A 26265-nucleotide genomic window follows, 5' to 3' on the forward strand; every position below is an offset into this window, starting at 1 on the left:
GCAACTGGTTAAGTATAGTTGGAAATGGACAAAAGTATAACACAATGCTTTGTAAAACGACAAAACAGAAAATTCGTTCAGGTGTAGTTGGCTTAGAACATTGTTTTGGTGACGTTAGAAGTTCAGGTGGAAACAATAGGCGAATGCCTCAAAATTTTTTTTGTACAGACAATGCTACTTGTGAAGTTCCATTTCCAACTTTAGCTAGTTTAGATTCCTCAATTAAATTAGTATTTTCATCATTTAAACAGTTCGATAATTGCATGAGCAAATTTTTGTTGCAGGAATATTTCTGAAAATTTCTTTTTGAGGGACTATGTTAGAGTTAGAATTTTGTTTGTAGTTAGATTTTGGAATACAAGTTTGAGGGAACCATGTTTTAAAAAATAAGTTGCTTTGTGTAAAGCATTTTTAAGGACAAAATTAGTTAATATGGTTAAACACAATACCAAATAAATGAGTGCAATAAATACCTTAAATATTTTTATATTAAATACCTTAAATATTATTGGCTTTCTCAAAAATATTTTTCTAAGCTAACCTCTGCTTTATATCTGAAAACCATTATTTACTTACACTTTCTTCTTTGTTCTGCATTTTATAAAAAGTAATCTACAATAGTATTTATTATATTTAGAAAAACAAAAACATATACATAAAACTCATTAATTTGTTTTCATTATTAACAGCATTTTTACTAAACATACCCTTCAAACAATAATAAGTAAACTTGAACTTTGGTAACTTAACATTTTTAAGGAATGAATGAAAATAGTATTTTGCGTTAAACTTTGGGAATTCACTAAAAGAAAGTTCTGTACGTTAACAATAAACATTCATGTCGATTACATGATCTATTGAATCAATTGTGCATAGATTCAGAACGATTTTTTGACGTTTTCGTTTTGTAATAAACGTCAAAATTTGCAATTTATTTGCTATGCATTTATTCAACAAGTTCGTTATAATCGTTCTGATTATTTTTTTTAAATTTTGGTGTTTCTTTTAAGCATAATTTTTTTGATAACAAATACATGTATGCTTCCATCAATCAAGATTATTATGGATGAGATATTTTTCGATTATAACTCTTTTTTTTAAATTAATATTTATTAATCAAAATGGAAGTGAAAAATAGTTGCAAGCTTAAATCATCAAAAACAAACTAGAAATATACTTGGATTAATTAAATTGATACAGATTTTAATTACTTGCAAAAAAATTTTTTAAATTCAATAAATTGCGCTCGCACCCTTAACTTGATGGTTCTTCGAACGCATTTTTGATACAATAATCCGAAATTAGTTATGAAATTTAAACAATTCCGTAGTGATTGCTGTAAATGAGTGAATAAATTATATTTAACTGGTGTTGAACATGCTTTTTTCAAGAAAAAATTTACATTGGTTCCCTATCAACAAAATGACTGCAAAACTAAAGCTTAAAACTGAGTTTTTCATCGAAAAAAGTAAAAAGGAAAATCTGAAAACAAACTTAATAAACACCCCATTTTGTTTTTGCTTTGCAAAGTGCCGCTAGCCCACGGCATCGTTTTTTTTTTGTTTGTTTTCACATCTATTCATGGACTAATTGTCAAAATTACAAATACAACAATGTAAACAAACGGGTTCGGGAGAGTGAAACGTACGAAAGATTCCGATCTTGGTAAATGGAGTATTTTTGATGCTGACGCTGACAACAGACACCACACAGATCGTGGTGACAGCTGGAAAGTATTTGACAGAAAGTGACAAATAGATATATTAGGGTTGTTCATGTTCATGTTCATGTTCATCTTCTTTCTGGGTTCATTTTTAAGGCGAATACCTACTTGAAGGAACAAATCGGAAATAGAACTTCACACAAATTTGATGAACCGACCCGTTACACAAACTGGAGGTCACGATTTAAAAATCAATTCAATTAATAACCTATTCGCATTGAAGATACTCAATTCTGCACTATAGAAAATTCGAGAAATCCACAAGCCAAGATTATAGTGAAGACAAACGTGTTTATATTTTTTATAGTATCACCAAGGCACCAAAATCCTTACAATTCTATTTGTTTTTAAAATCTTGTTACTGTTGAAGAAACATTCTATATTAACTTGAATGTTTTTATACTTTGTTTTTTATAATTAAGTTTTCTGAAATTTCAATAAAGAACTTTATAAATTCTTTATAAAGACTACCGATTTATTACTGAGAACCATAAAGTTTTTCAATTGGTTATGGGCCCAGACACCCAAACCATTGGAAAATAAGAAAAATACGGCAAATTTAAAGAAATAATTCAAGATACAGAAAATTTAAAGATAAAGTTAAAGAACAATTCAAGATATACTTACTTACTTACTTAAGGTGGCGCTACAGTCCTGTGTGAACTAGGTCCTCACCCAACAAACTTCTCCATCTAGCGCAGTCCCTAGCTAGATGTCTCCAGTTTCGCGTTCCAAGTCGGGTGAGGTCACTTGTGTGCGCCACCTGAACCGCGGTCTTCCTCTACTAAGCCGTCCTATAGGTGTGGATTCAAAGACTTTCTGGGCCGGAGCATTGGTTTCCATGCGCTCTACTTGACCCAGCCATCTTAGTCGTTGGTCTTTTACCCTTCTGGCTAAGTCTACGTCGCTGTACAGCCCGTACAGTTCGTCGTTCCATCTTCTCCTCCACTCCCCTTCGATGCATACGGGACCGTAGATCACAAGAAGAACTTTTCTCTCGAACCAACCCAAAGTGCTTTCATTCGCTTTTGTCATGGTTCATGCTTCTGCACTGTATACCAAGACGGGGATGACAAGGGTCTTATATACCAACACTTTGGTCCCTCGAGAGAGGACTTTACCACTCAATTGCTTTCTTAGTCCAAAGAAACAGCGGATAGCAAGAGTTATTCTGCGTTTGATCTCAGCACTGGTGTTGTTTTCTGCGTTTACAGCGGAGCCTAGGTAGACGAAGTCCTTGACTACCTCAAAGTTACGTCTGTCGATAGTGACGTTTTGACCAAGATGTCGGTGTTGTATGTCCTTTCTAGACGACAGCATGTACTTTGTTTTGCCCCCATTAACCGTTAAACCCATTTTTGCCGCCTCTGCCTCAATACTCACAAAAGCCCCATTGACATCACGCTGAGTTCTTCCGATTATGTCAATGTCATCAGCATATGCCAGTAATTGGAGAGACTTTTGAAAGATAGTGGATCTAGTGTTGACGTGTGAGCTCTGCACTATTCTTTCAAGCACTATGTTAAAAAAATCACATGACAGCGAATCACCTTATCTAAAACCTTTTTTAACATCGAAAGGTTCTGTTGAGTTGTTTCAAACCTTTATGGAGCAGCGTGAATCCTCCATGGTCATCCTGCACAAACGGACGAGTTTGGCAGGGATGCCAAAACTAGACATGGCTCTATACAGCTCATCCCTGTAGATGCTGTCATATGCGGCCTTGAAATCGATGAAAAGATGGTGGGTGTCGATTTGGTGATCTTAGGTTTTATCCAGGATCTGCCGTAATGTGAATATATGATCAACTGTGGACTCTCCTGGTCTAAAACCACACTGATAAGGACCTATCAGGTTGTTGACGATGGGCTTTAGACGTTCACATATTACGGCAGAGAAGATTTTATAGGCGATGTTAAGTAGACTTATTCCTCTATAGTTGGTGCAGTTTAGAGGGTCTCCTTTTTTTAGGATCGGGCAAACAATACTGAGGTTTCATTCATCGGGCATGCTTTCTTCCGACCATATCTTACAGATAAGTTGGTGCATGCTCCTAACCAACTTATCTCCAGCTGCTATAAAGAGCTCGGCATTCAAGCCATCCGCTCCAGCGGCATTATTAGACTTCAACTTAGATATGGCAATCTTTACTTTGTCTAAGTCGGGAGGACGGGATTGTTGGCTTTCGTCGTCTATATTGAATGGATCATCCTGCCTGACAGCGGAATTCAGTTCGTCGTCGCCGTTATACAGTCTTCAGAAGTAGTCCTTCCATATTCTCAGCATTGACTGGTTCCACTTTCGTCTTTGCAGCCTTCTAGGTTTATGTACCTATGAATTTCGTTTCACCTGTTCATAAAACTTTCGGACCTCATTCCTGCTCTTAAACATCTTCGACCGCACGCTTCTCATGCCTTCTCTTTTTCCTTCTGAGAAGTCGGCGTTCGTCTCGCCTTTTCTGCTCATAGAGCTCACGAGCAGCTCCCGTCCTTTTATGCAGCGCCGCTTTGCGTGCCTGCTGTTTGGCTGCATTTGCCTGCCGATATTCCTCATCAAACCAGGGGTTCCTTATTGGTGGCTGTTTGAAACCCAGCACATCAGAGGCGGCTTCTCTGATTGCATCTTGGCACTATTGCCACTGGTTTTCGATACATTGTGTTGGCGGCAGAGAACTTCGAGAGAGGTTACTTGTAACTGTTAGCTCTTCGGAAAGTTCGTACATCCATAATGCTGGAAGCGTGTCTGGCGTCGATCGTAATATGGTCAATATGGTTGACGGTAGATTGATCTGGAGAAGTCCAAGTTCCTTTGTGGATGTTGAGGTGTGGAAAACGCTTACAGGCTACCATGACGTTTCGCCCCGCAGCAAAATCTATGAGCCTGATTCCATTGTCGGAATTGTTGCCGTGCAGGCTGTTCTTCCCGATTATTTCACCAAAGATGTCTTGGCATTAAAATCGTCCATGGCTATTTTAATATCGTAGCTAGGGCACTGCTCATGTGTTTGATCTAGGAGCTCAAAGAACATATCTTTGGTGTTGTCGTCTTTCTCTTCTGTGGGGGCGTGCACGCATATCAGGCTAATATTGCCGAATTTAGCCTTGATGCGTATGGTCTTGAGACGCTCATTGATGCACCTATAGCTTAAGACTTCTTGTCTAAGTCTGGCTCCAATGAAGAAGCCGCATCCAAATAAGCGCTGTTAGTTTTCGTGGTAGCAGCCATCATAGTAAATATCGCAGTTTTTCATCCTCTTTTTGCCCAGCCCATCCCATCGTATTTCCTGGATGATATCTGCTTTATAGCGGTCTAGGGCCTCCGCTAATTCTTCGGCCACACGTGGTCTGTTAAGGGACCATTCCACGTGCATATCCGAAGTTGATTGTCCTTTATTCGTTTGCGTTGATTGTCAACAGTAAATCCGTCCGTATCCGAGGCTTGTTGCTGCTTCGCAACTTTGAAAGCTTTTAATACAAATTATTTTATATGGAAATATTAAATTGAAATGCTACTGATGAGGGAAGGACTATGGGCAACAATTTCTGAAGAAAGACCGGAGAACGAACAAGATGCCTGGAAGACTAAAGATAACATTGCAAGAGCAACAATATGTTTATCTTTGGAAGATGATCAATTACAAATGTCCGAAGATGTACAACAGCTAAGGAAGTTTGGACAACATTACAAACTTAGCACGAAAAATGCACACTAAGCAATAAATTGAGCATAATGCGTGATATTTGTAATCTTCATCTGGAAGAAAGTGGGAATGTGGAAAGTCACATTGGTACGATGCGGGACCTGTTCACAAAATTGAAAAATGTAGGAGAATCATCGTTCACCGAAAGCTGGAATGTCGCTATGCTTCTGAGCAGTTTACTTAGTAGTTTTGATACATTGATAACTGCATTGGAATAAAGACCGGAAGCGGATCTAACGATTAGTTTTGTGGAATCAAAATTAATTGAAGAATACAGGATGCGTCATCCAATTGAAGAAAAAGAATCCCAAAATGCCTTATTATCCATTAAGAAGAGAACACATTTCAAGAAAAACTATTTTGAGGTAGAGTGCTATTTCTGTCATTCCAAAGGACATCTGAAACGAGATTGAGTAAGGCATATTGAATGGAAGAAAAAGCAGCCAAAACAAAAAGTCAATATACTCGTAGTCTTAACAGAACAGGTGAGTGAAGATTTTTGTTCAATTGTTTCTGACAGTACTTCTGGGAAGTGGTTTGTGGATCCCGGAGCTTCATGTCACATTTGTAAAGATAGAGATCTGTTTTGCAAATTTAATCCAAACGTCAAAATCAATGTTATTCTAGCTAATGGAACACAAATTCAGTCTGAAGGACAGGGAGAAATTCGTGTCAATCTTTTAAATGAATTTCGCAAGGAAACTACTGTATTTTTTTAACAAGTACTTTAATCTCAGTAAAGAATTTAACGGCTAAGGATGTGAAGTTAATTTTAAAGATGACACTTGCTATATTTATAAGAATGGACTGTCAGTTGCCGTTGCAAGAATTCAAGAAAATCTATATTAATTGTCACAGCATGAAAATATTTTTGTAACGAAAGTAAAATGTGCAGGAAAATGTACACATTATTGCAACAAACTACTTTGTCATCGATCAAGTGACGCAATTTAAGAAATGAAATCGAAGGGACTTGCTTTAGGTATGAATATTGAAACTCAAAAGTCGTATGCTTCAAAAGAATAATCGCATACATATATCAAGAGACGTTACTTTCATCAAACAAGGATGTATAGAAAACAGGTCAGATACAGAAGAGAATTCAATAGATAAGGAATCTAAAGAAAAATCAAGAGAATTGTTACAGAAAGATCAAGAAAAATATATGTTTATTGAATTCTCACAGCCAAAAATAAAACAACAAGATACTGACTATTTAAGTTCATCTTTTCACAGCCTTATAGATGAAAATGTTTATGATGAAGAAACAAACCAGCAACGACAAGAACCAGAAACAGACCAGCCAGGACAAGAGCTCAGAAGAATTGAAAGGATGCAAAAGGCATACCACCGGTCACGTACATTAATCAAATTCAAGATGGAGATCCAGTCACATATGAAGAAGCTATTTGTGGACCAGATCGAGTATTCTGGTTGAAAGCTATGGAAACTGAAATGAAATCACTGGAAGATAACAATACCTGGAGCTTGTTAGATATGCCAATGGATCGAAAACCTGTAGGTTGTAAGTGGGGTTTTAAGCGCAAAGAAGAACCGAATGGTATAAGATTTAAGGCACGTTTAGCAGCGCAAGGATTCACTCAACGTTATGGTATCGATTACGAAGAGGTATTTGCACCAGTTGTTTCTCATACAACTTTAAGAACATTATTTGCAATAGCGGGACAACGGAAACTTTTGATTCATCATATTGATTGCAAGACAGCATTTCTTAATAGTGATTTGAAGGAGGTAGTATACATGGAACAACCAAAAGGTTTTAAGGTTTCAAATCAAGATAAGAAAGTTTGTTTGCTCAATAAAGAGATATATAGATTTAAACAATCAGCTCGTTCATGAAACAAGAACATTCACAATGCACTTGTCGAAATGGGTTTTACACAAAGTAAAGCAGACCCGTGCTTTTATATTCAAGAAAAGAAGAATGCATTTGTTCTCATTTATGTTGATGATGTTCTTATAGCAGCAAATGATGAAGAAGATATAATTAAATTTAAAGAAGATCTTAAGAAACATTTTTGTATAAGTAATTTGGGATCAATTCAAAATTATTTAGGACTGGATGTTGAAAGATAAGGAAGAGGTTTAATTTCAATTTCGCAGTCGAGTTACATTGATAACGTTGTAGAAAAAAACCGGACTTTCAGCAGCAAAACCATCAACTATACCAATTGATCCATCCTATGGAAAATCAAACAAAACACAGAAGGGACTTAAAAACAATAAAAGATATCAAAAATTGATTGCCAGCTTATTATATATGTATTGCACTTAATACAAGACCTGACATATCCGTAGCAATTTACATTCTAAGTCAAAAGACATGTGAACCAACAGAAGAAGATTGGATTGAATTAAAAAGAGTAGTTCGTTATTTAAAAGGTATACATCAAAATTTCAACCATCATCCAGTGAAGTCAACAATGAACAACTTGTTGTTTCCATTGATGCGGGAAAATGCCAGTGGTAATAATTGTATTTATTACATGTATAAAGTGAGGTAGAAGCAATGGAAGAATAGCTTTAATGAAAATTGGATTCAAATCATCAGCACCAGTAGCATTGGACTTTACACTTATGCAACTTTCAAGTATGTATCAATCAATCCTTCCTTTTTCCCATTCCTTGGCCTGATTTATGTTTTTGTCTGCAGGCGAGGTTGAGTTTCGGGGGCAAGATCCCCCCGTCCGACGAGCTTACGCCGTGCACCGCAAGCAGGCCGCGTCCCCCGGAGCTCAACAATCCCACCTAACCTATTCCAAATCTTCCTATCTCTTTTTCCTACCTCATCCTTATCCTACCCTTCCACTTCCTCCACCTCCACACCTCCTCTTGCCTCGCAACAATCCGATGCTCCAAATTTTCGCTGACGTTGAGGCATAATTAAGGTTCTATGCCATTACGGTTCCTTATTGAACTTGTCCCGTAAAAGAGCCACTGTTTTGTTAGCTGAGTGGCAAATACATATCATCCACATCCAAATCTTCCCATTCGAGCCATAAAAAGATCCTTATCATATCACGATAGTGAACACCATTCGCACTAACTGCCTGGTTAGGTTAGGTTATAGTGGCTGTCGTTTTCGAGCTAGAGCAGGGCATGTGCAGAGAAGATGAAGAACCGTTTCTTCCTCTTCCTCGTCCATACAGCTTCTGCAAAAGTCATTTGAGAATACGCCTAGTCTCGTGGCGTGCTTTCCTATTAGACAGTGTCCGGTTATGACACCTATTATCGAGCTTATATGCGATCTGCTTAGAGAGAGCAGGCACCTTGAACGTTTTAAATCCAGTGTTGGAGAGATGTTTTTTGTGGCTTGACACGTAGTGATGTTGTTCCCCCTGGTACCTGCCCTCCTCGCAGCGTCTTGCATTAGCAACAGTTTACAAGTAGCGATTGGTATGCCAGTACTTGCCAAACGTGGTAGGATGGGCTGTACTGTACCGTTCCTGGCGAGTTCATCTGCCTTACAGTTACCTGGAATATCTCTATGGCCCGGCACCCAGCAAAGGTGAATATTAAACTGTTGCACCATCCCCATTAGAGATGATCGACAGTTATGGACTGTTATAGAGTTTGTAGAGACAGAGAATAAATAAAATACGGATATCAGATGTTGATATCACGTTTTCTTTGAGCCAAGACAAGACTTCTTTTATCGCCAAAAGTTCCGCCTGGAACACGCTCTCTAAAGCAGTCCACTTTACTGCCACACGGTACGTTAAAATCGGTCTTATTACCGATGTGTATAGCCAATGCGTGATTCTGGGTTGTAAACTCAATTTTTTACCAATAGCTTTTTTGCAAGAAAAGAGAGCTACAGTAGCTTTTTTGACTCTTTCCTGTACGTTGCGTTTCCAATTTAGGTTTTTGTCTAAGACAAGACCTATGTATTTAGCCTCGTCTGAGAATTTTAATTGGATTCTTTTAATATAAGTAGGGTTGACAAATGGAATTTTGTATCTCCTCGAAAATAAGACCAGATCGGTTTTGTGTGGGTTAACACCCAGTCCACACCGACCAGCCCAAAGTATTAGTCTGTCCAAGGCATTTTGTAAGAGTTCTTTTAGGATGTTAAGATACTTTCCTGAAACTGCTATAGCAACGTCGTCCACATAGGCTATCACTCTGAAACCCTCCGCATCCAGACTAGTTAGGATTTCATTCACCACTTGGTTCCAAAGGAGAGAGGATAGAACACCACCCTGCGGTGTAACTCTACTAACGAATCGTCTACTAGAAGAGTTGCCCAGTTTTGAGTTAATTATTCTGCTAGTTTTGAATTAACTTCTGAAGCGAACTCTCTACATTTAGAGATGTTAGTGCAGATGTGATTGCAGATGTGTCCACGTTGTTAAAGGCACCTTTGATGTCAAGGAAAGCAACCATAGTGAACTCTTTATGATTAAGGGATTATTTGATGGTGCGTACTAAAGTGTGTAACGCTGTTTCCACCAATTTATGTATCGATACGTGCCCTTAAATGGATATCAATCAATCTTTCCCGGGTCTTAAGAAGGAATGACTTATAGGTCGTAGATCTTTAGGATTGACTTGGGAGCATTTACCTGCTTTTGGTATAAAAACAACTTTAACTTCTCTCCATGCCGAGGGAACATGGACCAGGTAAAGACAGCTGGTAAAAATTGCCCCAAGGATTGGTGCAATTATATCAGAAGTCTTTTGTAATTCGGCTGGTTTTATTCCATCTGGTCCTGCAGCTTTAAATAGTTTGAAGCTGTTGAGAGCCCATTGTAGCTTATCCTTTGTGATCAGACCTTGTGGATAAGTTGTATTTAAACTTGAACGTATATTACTGTTGCAAGTTTCGGTAAGAGAACTACCAGGAAAGTGAGTGTCCAATAGTAAGTTCAGCAATTCATTACTTGAATTTGTCCAGTAGCCGTCTGTATTTTTCAAGCAGCTTGGCATAGCTGGATTAGTTGAAAGAATTTTCCGTAACCTAGAGACTTCAGAAGTTTCTTCTACATGCCACAGAAGGATCACCAAGAAGACCGTTTAGATTTCCTTAGTGCCTTCTTGTAGATTCTTAGGGATTCTTTGTAGGAGTCATAATGAGAAGCTAGTCTTGCAGCTTTGGCCTGGTTGAAAAGTTTCCTGCATTCCTTGCTGAGCGAGTCAAGCTCTGAGGCCCACCATTGTGGTTTCCTCTTTCCTCTTATGTGTATAAGTAGACAAGCAATTTCTAGCGATCTGTTCATAGCTGAGGTAGGGTCATTGACTTTGTTGTCAAGTTCATTAGCGTTAGAGGAAGGACTAGATAGTCCAGGTTCTAGTAAACTCTGTAATGAGTTCCTGTATGAAGCCCAGTCAGTTTTCCGATAGTTTCGAAAAGTTAATGGACTCAGGTTATCATCCACATTTATGTTGAACTGGATATATCTATGATCAGAGAACGAGTGTTCTTTGGATACTTTCCAGTCCAAGATCATATATTGTATACTATCTGAGACAAGAGTTATGTCTAAGACTTCTTGTCGAGTTTTAGTTATGAAGGTTGGTTCATTTCCAACATTACTTACTAAGAGGTTAGTACCAAGAATATAATCAAAAAGAGACTCATCTCTGTCGTTGATATTCGTACTGCCCCATACAGTATGATGAGCGTTAGCATCGCTCCCAATAATTAGGCGGATCCTTTGCCTTTCCGCTTGAGCGACGACTTTCTCCATTGTTTTTCCAGGGAGAGGGCCAAGGTAGTCATGCCCAAGATACTAACTGCCTGAACTCATTAAAAAATCAAAGCATGATGTCAGTAGTGCGTTTTTGAACATTGCGAAGGAAACGGAGAAGATGAGTTTTTAGAGGTCAATGAGGGCAATACTAAGTATATGCTGTCATTTGAAAAGGACATTCAACTACGACTTCTTGGACAAAACTTCACCATGCACAGCTATAACTTTGAGGTTGTTAAGAACTTTGTGCATTTAGGCACATTTAAATTCAGGTAACGACACCATCGCTGAAATCGAACGTAGAATAACTCTTGCAAATCGCTGCTTCTTTCGATTTAGAAGGCAATTGAGTAGTAAAGCCCTTTCTCTTGAGGAACTAAAATCACCATCTGTAAGACGCTTATCATCCCGGTTCTCGTTTGGCAGGTTCAGACGACATACGGGACATGAAAGTAAGGCAAGTTTCTAGTATTTGATTGGTCAGCTGCCAAAAATTACTTTTAACAAAGAGAGACGTCTCCACTTAGGTTTTGTTAGATTTGTTTGTCTAATTTATAATTTGTTTTCCTATTTTTTTTTCGTGTCGGTCAATAAGAGACAGAATACGCGTCTACAAATGTCCTCGAAGTCGAAAAAAAAGTTTATTGGCAAACATTTTTGCGCTAAATGTGTATTTTCCTATTTTCCGCATGGAAACTCAATTTCCTGAACTTCATTTTATGTCCAAAGTGAAACAAATCGTTCTATTGATTTATGTTTTAATTTTAGAAAATTCTAATGACAGGTTTCTTTCAGAAACAATTTTATGGTAGATTTCAATGGCAGAAATAGTGGCTAAAAAACAGCTGTCAAAATAATTCAAATGATTGGTTTCATTTTTATTCCTTTTAACCAATTTTAACTCTTTTTTATTAAAACTAAATTCCTCAGTCGACCAGAAAAAATTATAAAATATCCCGGATTGCTCTTTACTTATGATCATAATTGTTATAAAAATTATAGCTATAAAATTTAAAAGACGGTAAATGTCAGTTCTACTTTGACATCGACGTGAATCGATATACTTTTCAAGTCTTGTGCGAGTGGTGCGGTGGTGACAACTTTATCAACGTTTAATTGTTGCTTTTAATCTTAAATTCATAGAGTACCCGGATACCTTTTTTGTTAATGTTTTACGTGTAAAAGAACAGCTGATCCAAAATTTCTGGTATAAATCGGTATCTGACAGAACAGCTGATTCAACATATGTTTGAATTTCAAGAAGCCTGGAAATTGATTTAAAATATATAAGTTTTTGGTAAATATCCGGTGGATTATTAAAACTATCCATTGAACATTTTATTTTATAATTATTTCGGACCTCAATTTAAAAATATTTGTCTGCATATCAAACTTCTTTAGACACAGTTCCTTAGGAACACATATATTTTTCTAGATCTATGTTAATCTTTAGTAGCAAAAGTTTGGACCAGCTATTACCCGTGTTTTGTTGGGAAATCTATCCATAGTAAAGTAGGATTTTACACGAATAACAAAAACAATATCCATAGTGAGAATAACACCGAAAAAAGTTAGAGTAGAATCTCACTATGGATAGGTTTTTGATATTTATACGAGCCTCGAATTGATCTTATGTGATTTCGTTCTCAAATGTTGGTACGATTGATGTTGCATTTGTATATCGATGGCTGTGTTCGTTGAGTAGTTCAGCATTTGGAATCATGTGTGTTTTCCATTGCGGAAAAAACGAATCTATTACTGTTGATATTATTTAGTTTTGTTAGTGAAAATGGACTAACTGGGCTTATTTTGCAAGAAAAAACAATAGAAAAGATATTTATGTTTTGCTATGTTTCCAAAAAAGGTTTATCTCAGTTTAGAATAGATAAATCTCAACTCGATTCAGATATATAAAGAATTGAGGCGAGCTTCAAGCTCGCTTCAACACCACATGTTAACGTTCATGTCTACGAACAAACTTTCTTCTTATTTGTGTGTTTTTTTTATTATTATTTTGACAGATCTTCTTTCAGTTGTACCAATTTTAAATACAAAAATCTGGCCACTGCGGATCGTTTTGTTGGGAATTTCTCACTTTACTATATATGAAATGCAAACAAAACGTACGTAATGATAATTTTCTAATTTACTCTAATTTTGCAAATTAGGGACCGGAATAATTACATAAGTAAAGCAATTTTATTGCCACCGGAAATAGACCCTCTATGACACTTTGACACTCTTTTCAAAAACTAGGGCTGGAGCCTTAAGAATTCAAAAGAACATTTCATCAGGAAAGTCCCTTGAATGATCAAAGTAATATGGGGTATAAATCAACTTTAACAGTCAACGTCTAGATATTTAGTTTCCAATTGCGTTGATAAAATTTACTAAATTTAATTTAATTATTTTTTGTTACTTATGTACATTTTTACATTTTACTTATTTTGTTTTTTTTTTTTTATGAAAATAAACTTTATTTAAAATTCAAATTTTGTCTTTTGGTTATTTTTGTGCTAGATCGAAAAAAAAATCATAATTTATTACTAATTTTTATAAGACCCATCACCATTATTCCCCATAAATTCAGTCCATCTTTGTCTTTTGATATCGTCGAGTTCTGAACAAACTTCACCTTTTTCTAAAGACCGACAAGTGCACGTTAAAGTTATCCGTGAGATTACCATTTGCGACTCATATCTAGGTACAGTTGGTGTAAGGCTATTAATACTTCTGCCACTCAAGCATTGTTTTAGAAATTGTTTTTCTAAAACACTTAAGTTTTCTGCTGTGTAACCTTTAATAGAGCATAGATTTAAAATTAGTCCCAGAAAGATCCATACATATATCAAATATCATACTCACTTCGATAAGCACTGATTTTTTCCTCCATGCAATTCCAATCTTGAGGTAGGAATAATGGTGGATAAGTCTCCGATTCTCTGATATTCAGTAAAAAAGCATAATCTATTGAAGTTGGTGAGTTATCTAATGATTTCAAAAGGACACCACTTGAAGATATTGAAGCTAAATACTGAGCATCATCATCCTTCTCTATTTGGCTATCATCGTCACGTTGCTTTCGTTGTGAATTATCATTGTTGGGTGGATACTCGTATTTGTTTCTTTCTTTCAAAACATCTTGTTCCTCTTTTTCAACTTCTAAATCCCACAGACTTAGTGGTTCCTCTTTTTCGAGGCTATTTTGAGCAATATTTGGAACTGTATCGTTTGGTGATACTTCAAGGCTTATAAATTCACTTCGTACATCTCTATTTCCAGGATATTTGGATCTTAATCGAATAGGACGATCATTAGGTATGCCCTCATCAACATAAACCTCTTGGTATTCTTCTTGACTTCTAGATGGATCAGCTTCATAGTCTTTCTAAAATAGTATTAAGAAATTAATTTACAAGTCCAAAGCTAAAGTTTAGAGTTTCTAGCAAATTGGAAAAGGACACTTACAAAATCTCTTGGATTATTACTCTGATACGGTAAATATTGGTAATTTCTTCTGCTTCCAAAGATTGGAATAGATTCCGCTTTATCCTCTAGTGGTTTCAAGGTGTTTAATATTGGTTTGATAACAGTTGCGCTGTTTATTAATTTTTCTTCAGGTTTCAGTTGTTGTCCTTCTACAAATGGCTGGTCATTGTTTTTCATTAATTTGTTTAACATTTTTGGATGCTTGAGAGGCGACTTAGATTTGTCTTTTTTGATTGTTTGAGAGCTTTGTGTTCGATTAAGTTTAAGTTCCAAATCATCTTTAATTAAATCAAAAATCAAAAAACCATGTCAATGAATATTGAATTTATAAAAAAATACCTGTACTGAAGATTACAGCCCCTGGTGGTTCTATATGACGGGCAATCGCATATAACTTAAGAACAGTAGATTCATTATAACGCAGAACGCACGTATCTGCTCTAGCTTGCAAAATTATATCGCTTCCTGTTTAAAAGATAAAAAGCATACATATAAAAAAAACCTGTTCAAAATCAAACTATAAACTTTATAGACCTGGAATAAATTCATAAGCATCCTTTGCACCGTATTTGTTTCGGCACTGAGTCTGCCAGTGAAGAAAGAAGTCTCCACCAAATGTCTGTGATATCGACATTCCACCAAGCAAACTACTAGCTCCTCCCGAATCAGTCATCATTGCATCTAACAATGGTTTTCCAGTAATTCCATCCAAAATAGTAGTTTGTGAATAATAATAAACTGGAAATCCCGGTCCAGTGTTATATTTAATCATAAAATCCGTAACATTGTCATGATTGAAATGTCCTGGAACAATTGCACTTACACTTTCACTAGCTGGGAAAGTAAAGTTCCATAGCATCTTAAAAGTTTTTCCATCAAATGCATATATTGTCGAATTGAATGATGAGACAATTATATCATTTATTAGATCACCCGTTAGATCTGTCAAAATTGCTGGAGCCATAAAACCTGAAGAATTTGTCCGATACAACGATATAAACTCTTTTTCACTTGTGTACTGCATAAGATTTAAAAGTCTTATAGAATAAACACCTCCTGGTGTATTTTGCCCGCCAGTGATTATCATTAAAACTTCAGTACCATCTTGTTGGGTTACTATTTGTATCGGAACAAAAGCTTCTTCACGATATGGCGTTGGAATGACACGGATGACTTTTCCAGTTCTACCGGAAATAAGTTTTATATGACCGGATCGGGAAGTTGCTCGTTCTTCTACGTGGACAGCTAAAACTTCTGGTGTCTCATCGCCATCTAAATCACGAACTGAATTAATTGTGTACAAGTCAATTACAACTGGAGAATTCGTTTCGATTTGTGTTTCTTTGAAATCCCATAATTTGTTTCCATTTCGACCATTTATGGCAAAAATCATCTACGTTTAAAACGATAAAAAAATATAAATGAAACATTTTTGTTTACAGTGTAAAGTTAACAATCCTTACCCCTAAACGTCCAGATGCTATGCAATCTATGAAACCGTCCTTATCGATGTCCACGGTACAATATAAAGAGAAGACGTTTCCTATACTCCAGGTTTGCCATAATAAATTTCCATTTGCACCATCGAGAGCTATTACTCCTCCTTCACAAGGAACATCTTCTATGTCACCTTGTTGAACCGATTTACACTTTGGTAAAGATATTTCATCGTACTGAATGTTATCATCTGCAAAAGATTAATATTTTTAAAATTTTAAGAATTATATATGAAATATCAAGTAAAAAAAGTTTTTCATATATTATTTCTCTAATATTTCGGGAATTTTTAAGTCGTGTGGTTTTATATTTTGCTATATTTTTTTCGGAGTTCGTCTTATTGATAGCTGTCACTTGATTTATTCCCAATGGTGATTTTTTTGATATTTTCTTTTGGGAACAATGTTTTGACAGCTCACGCAAGTTAAGTGATTTGTGTCACTGTCAAACATATTCTGTCCATACTTTAACCATAAATCGTATTACAAACAAAAAACGCTCACAAATGTTTGAATTTTATTTATTGTCACGCTCTTTTTAACTTCCCCCAGGAAGTTATTGCAATGGGTCCAAATTGTCAAATTAAAAATTTTGACATTTCTCGACGTTTCAAGGTCCCTAGAGCCGAAATAAAAGATTTTTAAAAAGATGTTTGTGCGTGCGTCCTTACGTTCGCGACGTTTTTTTCGCCGTCCATAGCTCAAGAACCAGAAGAGATATCGATTTCAAATGAATTTTGTTATACAGATAATAAGGCAGAAAGATGTAGAAAGGGCTCTCAAGGAAATTGCGTGGGTGGTTTTTTACCATAGCAGTTTGAAAAAAAAGGTGAAAATTTTGGTTAACCCTAAATATCTTACGAACCAAAACCGATTGAGACTTGAAATACATTTTATATAATATATTATAACGTATTATCAAAGAAGTATATTTTCTGAAAAAAATTGAAAAAAATATATTTAACGATTTTCGATATAAATCAAAAAAACTGAAAAACAAAAGTTGTCACCTCCGAAATCTTACGACTAAAATATGATTTCATCTCCAAAACAATTTTGTGCAACGAAGAATAATGTTTTTGATATCTGATAAAATTTTGAGAAAAATCGAATTGAGTTTTTTTTATAAAAAATAAAAATCTAAAAAAAAACATTACACAAAGTTTATAAAAAATGTATATCGATTCAAAAATCTTTTCAAGAACTTGAAATTTAGGCTTCAAACTTATTTTATCTTATAAGAAATGTAGTTTTCAACATTCTGAAAAATGTTGAGAAAAATCGAATTGACAGTTTTTTTACAAAAAATAAAAACCTAAAAAAAAAATTAATAAAAGTTGGTAAAAATTGATTTTCGACTCAAATATCTTTTTAAAACTTTAAGATGTTGGCTTTAATTTGCTTTTATCTTTCGAAAAAAAATTGTTGTTAACATTTAGTCAAATTTTGAAAATAATGAATTGACAGTTTTTTTACAAAAAATAAAACTCTAAAAAAAGCAAGACTAAAATTTGGTAAGAATTTACTTTCGACTCAAATAGCTTTTCAAAAATTAAAAATATTGGCTTTAAACTTATTTTATTTCAAAGAAAATATTGTTTTCGATATTTAGTAGTTTTTATATTAAAATCCAACAGTCCGTTTTTTTTATAAAAATTAAATCTTCAAAAAAAAATAGTACGCAAATTTGGTAAAAATTGATACGAGTATCTTTATCGATTTTAAAGCCGCGTATGACAGCATCTATAGGGAAGAGCTCTACCGAGCAATGTCTAGTTTTGGCATCCCTGTCAAACTTATCCGTTTGTGCAGAATGACGATGGAGTATGCACGCTGCTCTATCAAGGTCGGAAAAGATCTTACCGATGCATTTGATGTCAAAAAAGGTTTTAGACAAGGCGATGCACTGTCATGTGACTTCTTCAACATCCTTCTGGAAAGAATTGTGCAAAACTCAACCGTCAACACTAGAGGCACAATCTTCCCAAGGTCTATCCAATTACTCGGAAACGCAGATGATATTGACATAATTAGAAGATCAAAGCGTGATGTCAGTGGAGCGTTTTTGAGCATTGCGACGGAAGCGAAGAAGATGGGTTTAGTGGTCAATGAGGTCAAGACCAAATATATGCTGTCATCAAAAAAGGACACTGAACGACGACGTCTTGGACATAACGTCACCATGGACAGCTATAACTTTGAGGTAGTTAAGGACTTTGTCTACCTAGGCACCGCTATTAATGCAGACAACGACACCAGCGCTGAAATCAAACGAAGAATAACTCTTGCAAATCGCTGTTTGTTTAGACTTAGAAGGCAATTGAGAAGTAGAGTCCTCTCTCGAGCATGTAAAATCACCATCTATAAGACACTTATCATCCCGGTTCTCATTTATGGCGCTGAGGCCTGGACCCTGTCAAAGAAAGATGAGACCGTCTTAGGATGCTTCGAGAGAAAAATTCTTCGGGTGATTTTTGGTCCCGTACGCATAGATGGAGAATGGAGGAACCCCGTACGAACTGTATGGGCTGTACAGCGACACTGACCTAGTTAGCAGAATTAAAGTCCAACGGCTTAGATGGCTAGGTCATGTAGAGCGGATGGACATCAACGCTCCAGCCCGGAAGGTCTTCGAATCCAATCCCGAGGGACGGCGCAGTAGAGGAAGACCACGACTCAGGTGGCGCACCCAGGTGGGAGAGGACCTCAACCAACTTGGCGTGCGAAACTGGAGACAGCTAGCTAGGGACCGAGCTGGCTGGAGACGCTTGTTAGTTGAGGCCCAGGTCCGCCCTGGACTGTAGCGCCACCTTAAGAAGTAAGAAGTTGCAGCCAGTATGCATTGCAACTGCTATCAATGCATCTTAGATGATACGAATCTTAATGTTACTGTAAATGGAGAAATCTACAGTACAATGATAACATAATTTTTTTTGCTGAAAAAGGAAGAGCTTAACAAATGATTTACCTCGTGAACACTGTGGGTGGTGAAGCTTGAAGCTAAAAAAAAAACGATCTTAGACAACTTGTTGTAGGGCTATGTTAATCTTTAAAAATTGGTGTTAATCCATTGATAATGGCAAGGGGGTATATCTCGTTTTAACGATGCAAGACAGCATTGAGTTTTCGTAGCATTAAATTCTACGGGGTTTTTTATTCCCCACTGTACAACGCTGTTTAATTCGGAATTAAATAAGCTTATACTATTCTGTAGTTGCAGTTCCACATTCGAAGAAGCAGGATGAAAGTATGAAAACGAATTTGAAAAGCTAAGAGTTCTATCGTCAGGATTAGAAGTTGCAGAAAGGAGGTCATGAAATAAAAATGAGAAAAAGTGTTGGAGATAAAACAGAGCCCTGGGGTACGCCAACATTTATTTTGTGGTTTTCATACTTGTAACCAAGCAATACTACTTGTATTGAGCGATCCGAGAGGTTTATCAAATTGTATCCATCTTACTATTAATTAAAATAAAGATTATATTCTTATATGTTATTTAATTTTTTTTAATTTTCAATAGCTCTTAAAAATAAGTCCCTATAAGCGTATTATTTTGCGTCATTGTGGCCTGTGGCGTGACCTGCAATACCGTGCGGTTCAACACCGAAAGTCACTGTTTTTGTAGTGTAGTTTGAGTCGTTTGTCTTCGCTGGCAAGTCCGAGACGATTGACGCCTTGAAAGAGTAAATTTGGTGCATTATTGCTGTCATACGGACCCAATTGCTGTAAAAAGTCGTCAAAAGTTAGGCCTATCTGCTTGAATTTATTCGAGCTAGTCGTGGCGACCACTAGCCCGAAACCAACATAATGGCAAACCGATATTTTTATTCTAGGCTAAAATATTCAATTATTTGCATTTCTTCTTGAATACAACACGCCTGAAAAAAACACCCTTAATAATTCTTCCAAAGCTACGTATGGTTTTATAAACTGTTTAAAATAAAAATCTAATCAAATAAAAAAGTTTAAAATAATTATTATATACAATATTATTATGCTCACCAACTCCATAGCCAAATATAATATCCTTTATATCATCCCCATTTAAGTCGGCTTTTCTCATGGGACTTTCGCTATTTATACGAGGGAATGTACGACTCCATATCTTATGCACACTTATTTGAGTGCAAGGTACAAATTCTGTACCCATACTATCGCCATACAAAACCGGAGATGGCAAACTAAAATTTGGTTCTTTTTTCAGCCATATTTTGATTTTTTGCAATGGAACAGGAAACATTGTGAGAACAAATGCGGCCAACATAATAAATCCAATAAAAATACTCAAGGCAGCTAGGCCATAACAAAAGGGTTTACAGCACTTCCAGCATCTACGATGTTTTTTCATTATAGGCGGGAGTGAACTGTGCGGTTTGCCACCATTTTTTCGACGTGGTGCCATCAATGGTCGTTTCAGACCTTTTTCTTCACTGATCTGCAATTTTACAAGAAGAAGAAATACATAATTCACATTTGAAGAATCTGCTGAGGCCGCTGTTAGTAAAGGTTTATTGTTCTTCTATACCTTGGCGGTGCGAGCATCCTTTATAAAAACGTCGTCTTCAACTTCATCACTTATGTCTTCTTCGATGCTATCACGAATAGCAATTCGATCTGATGGAACATATGGTCGCATTTTTATCATTTTTTCTCCTAATATTTGAGCTTTTTCTAAATTAAGTTATTAAGATAAATTAAATTATAAATTTTTGTAATTTTTTTAAATAAACTTTTATACTATTTTGTGCAATGGAACTAATATTAAAAAATTTCTAGATGCACTCGATGTGAAAAACAAAACAATATGTCACTTTCTATTTCGAGAATTGCTAAAACCCAAACGAAAAATCAATATTTAATTCATAACGATTATTTCAAAGTGAGGGCATGCGCGAAAATAATACATCGCACGTGGTATTTGTTTTTGTTTTGTTTATAACTTCTTTTTGCGGTTTTGAAATTCTAAGGACGGGAAGTGAACTTGTTACGCTTCTTTCATAAAAATTGTTTATGCATTTGGCAATGAGGACTGTATATAATAGTGATTGTTGAATGGTGACCAAGAAGGAGGAAGTCCTTTTTTATAAGAGTTATGTTGTTCGAGTTAGTTTTTCTTAGGTTTTAGTAATTGAAAGCTCACTCAAATATAAGTTTTTGTATTAGCTGTGAACTTGATGTTTTTTGTTTTTAATTAAAAAGGAATGTTATACATTTGTGAAAAGAAACTAGAGAATATTGCATTGGGGCGATGTCGAATGTGAACCAAAATGCAACGTCAATTTCGTTCGACATTATTCAATTTCAGACTTAGTCAATTTAAACCATGAAAAGTTACACAATCGAGCCCCGCGTTAAAGTTATTCAGGCTTATTATGAAAATGGACGTTCAAATCAAAATGAATATAGTGAATTCGTGGTTTGTTCGGTCAATTTATCTTCAAAGTTGGTTCAATTTAAGGGCTGGCGGCATCATCAGGCTGTATTTTTTTGTTTCCAAAATTAGGCAGGTTAGTTAGTTCCTGTGAATGGTGTTTTGCTATCCTGAGATAATAATGGTCTTTTTATGACCCGAATTGGAAGGTATGGATGTGGACGATATGTGGTTTTAACAGGACGTTGCCACTTGCCACACAGCTAACGTAACAATGGATCTTTTGCGCCACAATTTCAATGGCCGTGTTATCTCACATGGTTTCGATTTGACACCGTTGGACTTCTTTGTTTGGGGTTATTTGAAAGAAAAGGTGTATCTACGTTAATAATCCAGCAACAATTCAAGAGCTCAAGGGTAAGATAATTCGGCACATTAAAACTTCAATTATACCTCAGCGTGATGGAAAATTTTGACCATCGGCCATTTGACCGCAATACTAGCAATATTATCGTAATAAAAAGTAAAAATAATAATTTTTTAAATAATTTCTGTTTTATTCAAAGTCAACATTGGTCTTAAAATGTAACTACAAGTTAGAAAGGTTTATAATTAGGAACCAATGTAATTGCTTTCACAAAAACTTGTTCCAGTTGACCAAAGGGTTATTATTTCTAGTCATGAATTAATTAGAATACTTTACAGTAGACCGTGATTTTAAGCTCTGTGACCTAGAACATATTAAAAAAGAGGCTGGGATGCGACCCACACTGATAACTTCCCATCCCGTCTGTCGATGTGTCTTGCTTAAAAGTTTGTCTATATGTACTCGTATCAATTTTTACCAAATTTGCGTACTTTTTCTTGTAAATTTTATTTTTTATGAAAAAACGGACTGTTGGATTTTGATATAAAAATTACTGAATATCGAAAACAATATTTTCTGTGAAATAAAATAAGGTAAAAGCCAATATTTTTAATTTTTGAAAAGCTATTTGAGTCGAAAGTAAATTTGTACCAAGTTTTAATTGTTTTTTTCTTAGAGTTTTATTTTTTGTAAAAAACTGTCAATTTGATTTTTTTGAAAATTTTACCGAATGTTGAAAACAATATTTCTTATAAGATAAAATTAGTTTGAAGCCTAAACTTTAAGTTTTTGAAAAGATATTTGAATCGATATTCAATTTTTACCAACTTTGAGTAATGTTTTTTTTAGATTTTTATTATATATGTATGTCAAAATTTAATCAGCTGTCAATGAAATCATATTTTAGTCTTAAAATTTTGGAGGTGACACATTTTTCGTTCATTTTTTTATTTATAAAAAAATCGTTAAATGCATTTTTTTCAAAAAATATACTTCTTTGATATCACGTTACATTATATTACATATACACAATTTAATTCAAGTCTCTAGCGTTTTTGGTTCGTAAGATATTTAGGGTTAACCAAAATTTTCAATTTTTTTTCAAACTGGTATGGTAAAAAAACCACACACGCAATTTTCTTGAGAGCCCTTTCTGCCTTACTATCTGTATTTTTTTTTATATAATAAACACACACTCAAGGGGATATTACTACCCTTATTATGCAGAGCAACAGTGTGAGCACTAGGAAGAGGAGAGAGGGTTTAAAAGGAGATGTCGGTGCACATTGCTTTTGAATTCCTGAATATTGCAATGACTAGGAAAGACAGAGTGTGGTAAGGCATTCCACATTCGCGTAGTACGGCTAAAGAACGAATCTCTGTATTTGACAGTACGGCCGAAGTTGGGCTCGAGGGTATACTGATGAGCATTCCTAGAAGTGCGGTTGAACTGTTTAAGGGGAGGAATGCGTCTGGCTATTTCACTAGAGCATAAGCCGTTAAAATAACGCCTTTCGGCGATGTTCAAGCGAAGTAAATGAACTTATGATGATATTATCATCTATCGATTTAAATGCTCTACGTTCAATACTATCCAAGAGGCTAAGTAAGTTGCATGAGCACCAGCCCAGAGATGGGAGTTATACTCAAGCTTTGGACGTATGTAAGTCTTGTAGATAATAGGCAGATCAGAAGGGGTGAAATATTTCTTGCATCGCCTAAGGAAACCCAAACACCTTGGGGCATTTTAGGCGACATCGCGTATGTGATCATTCCACAAGAGGTGGTTGGATACACACTTGGGGGTATATCTCGCTTTAACGATACAAGACAGAATTTGGTTTTCGAAGCATTAAATTCCACGCGGCTTTTTAATCCCCATTGAACAATGCTGTTTAGGTCGGAATTTAATGAGCTAATCCTATTTTGTCGTTGCAGTTCCACATCCGAATAAGAGGGATGTGAGTCTAAAAACGAATATGAAAAGCTAAGAGTACCATCTTCAGAGAAACAATGTATTGGATTAGATGTTGCAGACAGGAGATCATTAATAAAAATGGGAAAGAGAGTTGGAGATAAAATAGAGCCCTGGGGCACACCAGCATTTATTTTACGGTTTTCAGACTTGAATCCATCCAATACTACTTGTATTGAACGATCCGAAAGGTAATTACAAATCCAATTAAGCAGGGATTCATGAAAACCGAAATCACGAATTTTCGATAAGAGAGCCTGATGCCAAACCCTATCAAATGCTTTTAAAATATCAAGTGCGATAATCTTACTTTCTCCAAAACAATATAAAGATTTGCTCCACTGTTCGGTGAGATGAACCATGAGATCACCAGTGGACCTATTGCTACGAAAGCCGTATTGCCGGTCATTAAGAAGCTTTCGATCTTCAAGATATTTCTTGAGCTGATAATTAATCAGCGTTTACATGACCTTGGAAAGAATGGACGTAAGTGCAATCTGTCATTGGTTATAGGGTGAGGAAGATTCGCCTTTTGTGGGAATAGACTGGACAAATGCGGTTTTCCATCCGCTCGGAACGAGACCTGAGGAGAAGGACAAATGAAAAGGCTTACGCAGTGGTTTTGCCAGCGTTGAAGAACACCTCTTCAGAGTTCAGAACAATAGCGGGGATACCATCCAGACCAGCGGATTTATGTGTGTTTAGATCTCTTAGGACTCTTGCCACTACGAGTGCGAAAAAATATTGGTCCCATAGAATCACTTACTCTCTCAAGTACATGCGTAGTCATGACACTCACTGGCAGCGTAGAATTGGCGGCGAACTGCCTAGCAAAGAGATTAGCTTTCTCTAAAGAGCTAACAAAAGGACAACGAGCGTAAGAACCGAAGAAGAGGAAGAATTCCTCATGTTTTTTACAAATGACCAAAAATTTGTACTGCCTTTGGGACATTGAAGTATTTTTTGCCGTAACTTTTGGTCATGTAAAAATTTGGTCCGTCAAATATGAGCGTTGCAGGCCTTCCTGGCTTGTTTGAACTTTTTCCGGCTTTCCTCAGTACGGTTGGCTTTATAGCAACGGAAAACTTACCTCTTTGGCCCTAATAACCTCTTTACAGCTCGCATCGAACCATGCGTTTTCCTAGGGTCACGAGAAGTTGATACTCTGTCTAAATTTGGGCTTCGATAAAGTAAGCAGTAGTGAATGATTGGCTTATTTACGGAGAATTTAAATCACATATAATTAAAAAAGGAATTGGTGCAAAGACCATATTGAGGTAAGAGCTGATAAGCAACATCATTCCCAATGTAAAGGGTGATTTTTTTGAGGTTAGGATTTTCATGCATTAGTATTTGACAGATCACGCGGGATTTCAGACATGGTGTCAAGAGAAAGATGCTCAGCATGCTTTGACTTTTCATCATGAATAGACTTACTAACGAGCAACGCTTGCAAATCATTGAATTTTATTACCAAAATCAGTGTTCGGTTCGAAATGTGTTTCGCGCTTTACGTCCGATTTATGGTCTACATAATCGACCAAGTGAGCAAACAATTAATGCGATTGTGACCAAGTTTCGCACTCAGTTTACTTTATTGGACATTAAACCAACCACACGAATGCGTACAGTGCGTACAGAAGAGAATATTGCGTCTGTTTCTGAGAGTGTTGCTGAAGACCGTGAAATGTCGATTCGTCGCCGTTCGCAGCAATTGGGTTTGTGTTATTCGACCACATGGAAGATTTTACGCAAAGATCTTGGTGTAAAACCGTATAAAATACAGCTCGTGCAAGAACTGAAGCCGAACGATCTGTCACAACGTCGAATTTTCAGTGAATGGGCCCTAGAAAAGTTGGCAGAAAATCCGCTTTTTTATCGACAAATTTTGTTCAGCGATGAGGCTCATTTCTGGTTGAATGGCTACGTAAATAAGCAAAATTGCCGCATTTGGAGTGGAGAGCAACCAGAAGCCGTTCAAGAACTGCCCATGCATCCCGAAAAATGCACTGTTTGGTGTGGTTTGTACGCTGGTGGAATCATTGGACCGTATTTTTTCAAAGATGCTGTTGGACGCAACGTTACGGTGAATGGCGATCGCTTTCGTTCAATGCTAACAAACTTTTTGTTGCCAAAAATGGAAGAACTGAACTTGGTTGACATGTGACAGCTCGCGATTCTATGGCCATTTTGAGGGAAAACTTCGGAGAACAATTCATCTCAAGGAATGGACCGGTAAGTTGGCCACCAAGATCATGCGATTTGACGCCTTTAGACTATTTTTTGTGGGGCTACGTCAAGTCTAAAGTCTACACAAATAAGCCAGCAACTATTCCAGCTTTGGAAGACAACATTTCCGAAGAAATTCTGGCTATTCCGGCCGAAATGCTCGAAAAAGTTACCCAAAATTGGACTTTCCGAATGGACCAC

General features: G+C 36.3%; 1 protein-coding gene across 1 annotated transcript; it reads right to left on the reverse strand.

The window, feature by feature from the left end:
- Positions 1–13564: 13564 nt before the first annotated feature.
- On the reverse strand, positions 13565–20877 carry LOC129942294 (uncharacterized). Its single transcript, XM_056051166.1, has 9 exons — positions 20861–20877; positions 20648–20793; positions 20125–20557; positions 16090–16313; positions 15161–16019; positions 14966–15091; positions 14606–14904; positions 14003–14525; positions 13565–13934 (listed from the first exon to the last, which is right to left on the reverse strand). Exons 2-9 carry the CDS (start codon positions 20765–20767, stop codon positions 13684–13686), a joined length of 2835 nt encoding a protein of 944 aa, XP_055907141.1. The 5' UTR covers positions 20768–20793; positions 20861–20877; the 3' UTR covers positions 13565–13683.
- Positions 20878–26265: the final 5388 nt, after the last annotated feature.

This window comes from Eupeodes corollae, chromosome 1, assembly GCF_945859685.1.
Source record: "Eupeodes corollae chromosome 1, idEupCoro1.1, whole genome shotgun sequence".
NCBI classification, from domain to species: domain Eukaryota; kingdom Metazoa; phylum Arthropoda; class Insecta; order Diptera; family Syrphidae; genus Eupeodes; species Eupeodes corollae.